Consider the following 8,016-nt stretch of genomic DNA (forward strand, 5'->3'; position numbering starts at 1 on the left):
CTCCTCATCTTCAGTTCCCCTGAGAGCACTAGAACGATTGTCAATGAATGTTTATCCTATGATATCTAGTTTTCTGAGTGTTTTATGTCGTGTTTGGAGTCATGTTTGTTGCTTTTTTTTCCACCATTAATTAAACCAACATTTCTGAAATGAGTAAGAATGGAATGGATCCTGTCTCGAACCTCTGTCTGAAGTAGCTTCGCTACAGAGTCCTTTTTTATTTCATTTTATATGAATTCTTACTTTTTTTTGGGGGGGGCAATTTTTTCTTTTCATTTCTTTTCATCTTTTTTAGGCATATTATTTTTCAACACAACTGTTCTTTTCATTAGCAACATTTCTTTTAGGATCTTTGCATTCACTTGTACTTCGTAATAGAAATCAATCACTAACAAAATTTAGAATAAAATACAATTTGTTTTGAATATTAGTCATCGAAAGGGGAAATTTTAGAAGAAAATATGTTGAGAGAGAACAAATGCGGTTGAGCCGGTAATTGATGAAGATACCAACGCTTGAAATTTTTGGCAAATTTTAGTGTACCATTTCTCACTAAGAAATTCAACACATTGCAGCAAGCTGATCATCTACTTGTATTCAACCTCCAGTACCAACAAACTGTTAATAATAAAAAAAATCTGAAGTTGAGACACTTCCATTTAATCGCCATAAACATACCCTTGTTACTCTTGTTTCTTCATAATTTCACTGAAAGCGCCTTAAACATTTTGAACATCTGCCAAAACTATTTCCATCGTTTTCACTATTTAAATACGAGCTTTATTTGCTGGTCCAAGTGAAAAAGACTGTCATTTCAAGCCACAGAGATGTCAAGATGGTGATGCGATTCCTTGGGTTGCTGAATTTTGGGATGAAAAATTGTCATTCCTACGTCCTTTTTTGTGTATACTTAAATGAATGAGGATATAATCTAATAGCTGGCAACTGAGTTGATATTTATTTTCGGTTGCCTTAACATACAAGATAGAAGTGGTTATGCCAAATGTCTCTCTCTCTCTCTCTCTCTCTCTCTCTCTCTCTCTCTCTCTCTCTCTCTCTCTCTCTCTCTCTCACACACACACACACACAAAGGTACGGACAAAAGTAAGGAATTCTAATGACAACTGGTAGAAAGGAATAGCTGTATTGTATGTCATCTGTTACATTTTGTCAGTTGAAGTCCATAATGAATAGGACGCTGATAACATTTCTTACTATTTTCATATAATTATCAATGCTGTTTGTTTGGTAAATGATAGTACGGGTTTTATAATTATGCCCAAAACTTTTCTCCAGACAAAAAAGGTCATAACTAACAGAATGCAAAACACTTTACCCAGAAAATCTCAGCATATATCTGTAAGATCTTAAAGAGAATGGTATAACAGTGAAAAATACCACTGACATACTTATCTGTAGAAATTCTAACAACTAAAAATCTGCTAGAGTTATTTTCATGTAGTTACAATTGCCGTATTCAAATTCCGTAAATATATCTTGTACCTTATTCAAACCACTTAGCAGGTATTTTGTCATGATTTTACAATAATAATCATAAATAATTTGGATGTCACTAAATATCTGTTTCTTCCTCTCCAGGATCGGCAAGGAAACGTCCTGCACAGTTGGCACATGATGAGCACAGAGGAAGAAACCCTTGTATTGAGACAGTTCCTGAGGTTTGGCGAAACTCGAGCCATTGCCCAACAACTTCTACATCACGATGCAGCTTCACCAAGACCAGATCTCCCACCCACTCACAGAGAGTCCCTTCGAGATTCTCACAGGGAAAGGGAGGCTCTGAGAGACATGCACCGGGACCCCATGAGAGACGCCCATCGGGAGTCTCTCAGAGACGTCCATCGTGACATGCACAGAGATCCACTGCGGGACATTCACCGGGACAGTCACAGGGATATGAGGGAAATGAGAGAAAGGGAGAGCCTAAAGGATGTTAGAGATTTCAGAGATGAGCTAAGGCGTGACGAACTTCGTCGTGACGATTCACGTCGGGATGATCCTCACAGATCTCAACAGCCACATCTTCACCATCCACATCACCAACAACAAACACAGCAGCCAGACCTTGGAAAAAATATGGATGCAGACATCAAAAAGTTTCTTGAGCGAACTAACATGTTATTTAATCCATTCATGCGAGGAGATCCTAGCACACTCTTACGGCCACCACCACCAGCTGGTCCACCTACATTGCATCCTGCACCTCCTCCTCTATCCGCAGTTTCCCTAGCATCAAACCTCTTTGCAGCCAATCCTTCTTTAGCTACTTCTTTGCTAACCAACCCTCAACTAGCCTCATCTGCTCTTTCTATGCTTCGCCTTCCAGTACCTCCTGTTTCTCTTCCTAATATTTCACCAAATGGGTCCCTCCCAAATAGCTTTGGCTCTCCTACCAGTCCTATGGGTGGTTCCCCACTGAACAGACTCCAGAGCATGCAGCCTTTTGATTTCAGGAAAGATCGTCAAAGCCCAAGTCCAGCACCCAGAGTGGAAACAACAATGGGCTTAAGTGCACACAGCAGTGGGGTCACTAGCCCAGCAAATAGCAGTGCTGGTGGTGGTGGTAGTATTAGTGGTGGTTGCATCCAAGTTAGCGCGAACAGTGGGGGTGTAACTCCTTTGACTGCCACCACTGCACAGCATCCACCACCCACTCCAGTTTCTGTTAGCAGTGATCCACCCACTGATTACACTAGTGATGATGATGATACTGCCATAAAGCCTCTGCTACAGCTCTGAATTTAACTACCACCTCCACAACAGTGTCAACTAGTGCAACACCAACTACTTTACCAGTTCCACCAAGACCTCAGTCACCAAGCAGTGGAAGACCTAACACACCTGGAAAAAGATCCTGGAATCCTATAAACTTAGGGACATCCCTGATAAACCCTGTAACTGGGAAAAAACGAGTGCAATGTAATGTTTGCCTAAAAACATTTTGTGATAAGGGTGCTCTTAAAATTCACTTCTCAGCTGTGCATTTACGAGAAATGCACAAGTGTACTGTAGAAGGATGTAATATGATGTTCAGCTCAAGAAGATCAAGAAACAGGCACTCTGCAAATCCTAATCCAAAACTGCACACTCCTCATGTGCGACGTAAAATTTCCCCACATGATGGACGGACAAGTGCTGCTCATCCGGTCTTGCCACACAATTTCCAAGGGCTTCAACCTCCAGCAGGATTTCCACCACTCGGACCTTTTCCTGGTCAGTTTGGTGGGGTAAACCCACTAACAGGCCTGCCCTTCATTCCACCATCAGCAGCTGCCACAGAAGACTTACACAAGCAGGCTTTAGAACTACAAAGACGTACATTGGAGATGCAGCATGCTATGGGTAAATCTTCTTTAGATCTCAGTATGCGTAGTAGGGAAGATGGAGGGGGTATGTGGAGAAATGATTATAGTAGCTTCAATTCTTCAAACATCCAAGGTGAAGATGGCACTACAATGGATGGAATACAATCAGATAATCATGAAAGCAAACGAAGTGATTTTGAAACTCACATAGATGATGATATTGATGATGACAGTATGAGTGTTGATACTCAAAGCGTAAGAGGTGAAGGTGTTGCAGCTTCACCCTCTGCGAATAAACGCAAGCGTAAAAGTCAAAACCCAACAAAATTTGCCTTTAGGTTAGAAGATGATGACTTAATATCTACAGATGATGATGATGACGACGATGATGATAATGATGATTTGGATGACATAGATGCTAAAGATTCTGAAGAAGATAAGAATGAAGATAAAGAGTTAGATGCAATGAGTGATGTTGATGATGAAGATACAGAAAACACTATGAAAGAAGCATCATCTTTAAATTCTGGTGACAAATCAAAGAGTGATAAAGACTCAGATGGAAGCACTAGAAAAGTTTCTTCAAGCAGTTACGATGAAGCTGTTGATACATCTAATGCTTTAAGGCATCTTGAAGACCTTTCTAAAGGCCACTTTGCACATCTCTCAAGTACAATGCCCCCAAACGCATCAGCGTCACTTGGCCTCCCAATGACACCCTCTGGAAACGGGGTGACATCGTCGAGTCCCAGGCCAAGTGACCGTGAAAGTGACAGGGACTCAAACCCAGGTTCCCCATCAGAGGATTCAGATGGAGCGTTCCAATTTGGAGAGGGTGGATTTCTGACCAGCCTGGACATCCCAATTGATAAGGAAAATCCAAGACGGTGCATAGCGTGTGGTAAAATATTCCAGAATCATTTTGGTGTAAAGACTCATTACCAAAATGTTCACCTTAAACTTATGCATAAATGTACAGTGGAAGGCTGTAATGCTGCATTTCCCTCAAAACGTAGCCGTGACAGGCACTCTTCGAATCTCAATCTGCATCGTAAACTACTCTCTACTTCTTCTGATGGGCCAGGGTTCCCTGGGATGGGATTCCCTGGACTACCTTTCAACCCTGCCCTTAACCCAGAATTATTAGCACGTCTTTATTCAGAGCCTGGGACTTTGCCTCTAGGCCTTGATACCCTCAACTCCCACATCCCAACTTCCCTTGCTGAGTCGTTATTCAATGGTGAAAGAGGTGGTACTGGTAACAATGGTGGTGGCAGCAATGGAAGTGGGTTACCTCCAGCAGCTCATCCACCTCCACACTTCTTTTTACCTAACCTTCTCCCTCACTTTGCTACCAATAATAATCTTCCAGGAAGTGAAAGGAAAGATCGTTCTAGTACTCCATCACCTCAGTCAACTACCCCTACTACAACTGCTACAACAACCAGTGTTCCCCCAATGGAGGTATCTTCTCCACCACAGCCTCAAGAACCAACTGCAACCACAACAACTACAGTTACTGGAGAAGAGCTCGAACAAGACTGGGTGTACAACCTAGAAGATGATTTACCATCACCAGATCGAGATGGAAATATGCCTTGTAGGTTTTGTCACAAGACCTTTGAGGATGGCATTGGTCTTAAGAGTCATTATGAAGAAGTTCATGCCTCTGAGCTCTTCAGATGCACAGTTGCTGGTTGCAACAAAGTGTTTAGTGCACGTCGTAAACGTAATGCCCACTCTCTTAATGAAGCTCTTCATAAGGATCTCTTAGAAAAGGCAACAGCAAAGGATACGTGATGACTATGCCTCCTTCAGTTGTCTCTGTGGTCCCCAATCTTTTTTTCCTTTGTATAAATGTATAAATGTGCCAATGTTTCACGTCTTATTTATACGTAGTGGTGTTAGAGTGCCCAGTGTTGCCGCGTGTAAATAGCAGTGGCTCCAGCTCCCCAGAATCCCTGGCTGCCTCAGTGTAGGGTAGTGGCTCATCAGCTGCTTACTTAGTTAAGTGCCCCTGGTTATCTTCATCTTCAGGGAGCCTGAGTGAACTAAACTAACAGAACTCCCCAGTGACTATCTTATGTATTGTGAGCTTATAATGCCACCCATATTTCTGTGAGATATTGACATCAAACATTCTCATGAAACGCCAGTGATACCCATTACCTGGGTTGTCAGTGACTTTGAGTGAAATTCTTTTAAGTGACTGACAGGGGCCTATGAGCCATTTTAACGCTGAAGGACTTAGAGCTGCATTAATGTTCTCAGGATTCTTTGTGAATCGTTTTGCATACCAGTTACTGGTATAGAGTCAGTGTTCTATTTCATTGTGTACTGTATTAACATTTTTTGGTTTAAAGTTACTGTAAATGTCGGTTTTATACTATGACTCAGTCTGTCATTTGTGTAAATGGTGCTATATTTTAGTTGGCACAACCATGTCTCCATTTACGTACAACTTTGATTAATAAGTTAATTTTTTTGTGTGATTGTAAAGTCAGCGTCTTCCATTTTCTTCATTTTACGGTGTTCCTTTTCAGTGCTGAGGTGGGACACTCTGCTGAGGATACTTGTCATCTTCTGCAGGAGTACAATCTCATAAGAAATCACAAAAGCATCCCGGTGATAGTGCCAATTATTTCTCCATTAGTTTAAGGAACACCCATCGATGACACTGATACTGAATTGTAGATCTTTAAAGGAGTACTTAAGGAAAGGCAAAAGAAAATGTACACTGCCTTTATTCTTCACTCTTTTCGTATGAAACCATAAAATATCCAATACCAACATTCCATTGTTAAAATCTCAAGAGTACAAGTACATAAGTACACGTACTTATTAGGTTTAAAGTTCCTTAATATATTAAACATCTGCCGATACAAATTTCTAAAAAGTTTGAAGTGTCCTCTCGGACGAGTCCCACCTGGCCCTTTTAATCCTCCTGCAGAAGAGTTTTGGCTTAACGTTTCATTTTACTGATAGAATCACGCTCATTTTTTATTATTTTATTTAATGATCAGCCAAGAGACTGTTAAACGACAATCAACAATGTGAAATTGCCAAAGAATAATTCCTCTCCTTTTTTTTTATTACGTGAAATGTTCTCTTGACAAATGCTGAACAAATATTTTTATGTGCTGTCCCCAGTTTCACAAAACTGGAGCATGCAACGAAAACCATCTAAGTGAGATGTACGTAAGGTAGATATCTGTGTAGGGAATGTGGACTTAGCCACAAATCTCTTAGCCAACCCATCCCGGACCGATACAATATTTTTTCTTTCTTTTTTTCTAAAGGGGGGGAGGGGATCATTTGTTTGATATTAGTACCTTTTAGTCATAATCTAAGATTTTCATGAAAGATTAATGACTTTCATAGTTTATAGAACACTTACACGTATATCAAATCTAGTGTTTATAAAAGTGACAAACAGCCGATATTTTCTAACTTGTCGGTTCAGATGGTATGATAATCCTTCGAGGAAACCGATGGGAGGCTGGACCATCTTTCGTGTCTGGTCCGGAGCCTCCTGTTCTTCCTTCCTTCCTTCCTTCCTTTTCTTCCTTTTTGCTCCTTCGGGAGACTAGAGAAGGCATTGCTTTAAAATCCTCTCACATAAGACCTCAAGCGACCTTGCCTTGACTCACAGGAGCTCAGTCAATCGCAGATATCCTTCAAATTGTACAAAAGCTAAATAAAATGTTTTTATATATATTCTCGTGTATCATATACGATATGGAAGTCCTTGAGAGGGAGCGAGTGAGTACTGAGGACGTGTTGAGAGGATTACCTTGAGCTCAGCCTTTTCCAGTCTCTTTCAGACTTGCTCCCCCCCTCCAACCCCTACTTCCCCATCCCACCCACCCATCCATCCACCCACCAGCCCGAACCTCCCAAATTCTGAGCACCTTGGTGTAGGGGTTAGACCTTTGAGAGAGCCGCTTGCACAGGTTTGCTCCTTACTGTAATTAACTTCTAATGATACTGACAATTAAAAAAAGTTCGTTGTTATCGTCTTGTGCTATCTAGTTGTACTTGTTAATAAAAATAAATATGGTTATATGTGTTTCGTTCTTTTAATCTGAGGTCCCCAAACTTTGGAAGTCTTACTACCACGTCTATAAGGAAAGTAAAAATGAATGCAACAAATAAAGGAATAAAAAAAAGTTTAATTACGAAGGTAAATTCACAGGATCATTAGTTTTTAAAATAACTGTTTTTTAATAAGAAAATAATAATAAAAAACGAGAACGAATCTGTTTCTCTTATTGCACATGGATATGCATAAGATCTTACAACATTGTAGTATGATGTTAAAGCTAAAAAATAAAAATAAGAATAATGAAAAATAAAAATAATAAAAAACGGTAAAAACAAAAACACTGCAAACAGTTTACATAATAATAATAATAATAATAATAATAATAATAATAATAATAATAATAATAATAAAAATAATAAAATGAAAATCATTAAAAGTTTAAAATGTACAGAACAATTTTACGAAAAAAATTAACAAATCTTTAATACAAAACATCAATATAAATAAGATTAATAAATTCAACAGTAACTAAACAAAGTTGAGATAAGACAATAATAATAAACTTTAAGAAATTTACTTTACGACACGAAAAAAGCCTTGATGTCGTACAAAAACACCATTCCACCAAAACGAGCAGTGAGACAC

At 39.6% G+C, this 8,016-nt stretch overlaps 2 protein-coding genes across 2 annotated transcripts in view; both read left to right on the top strand.

Moving 5' to 3' along the window:
• LOC136837484 (mediator of RNA polymerase II transcription subunit 1.1-like) overlaps positions 1-7,395 on the top strand; it is a 174,267-nt gene extending 166,872 nt beyond the window's left edge. Inside the window, exon 3 of the mRNA XM_067102276.1 lies at positions 1,600-7,395. Coding sequence (XP_066958377.1) covers positions 1,600-2,760 — 1,161 coding nt within the window. The 3' untranslated portion in view covers positions 2,761-7,395. The remainder of the gene's footprint in view (positions 1-1,599) is intronic.
• LOC136837679 (zinc finger protein basonuclin-2-like) lies at positions 3,045-5,126 on the top strand. The gene has a single exon (XM_067102553.1). The coding sequence runs from the start codon at positions 3,045-3,047 to the stop codon at positions 5,124-5,126; it is 2,082 nt and encodes a 693-aa protein (XP_066958654.1).
• Positions 7,396-8,016: the final 621 nt, after the last annotated feature.

Source organism: Macrobrachium rosenbergii, chromosome 59 (assembly GCF_040412425.1).
Source record: "Macrobrachium rosenbergii isolate ZJJX-2024 chromosome 59, ASM4041242v1, whole genome shotgun sequence".
NCBI lineage: Eukaryota > Metazoa > Arthropoda > Malacostraca > Decapoda > Palaemonidae > Macrobrachium > Macrobrachium rosenbergii.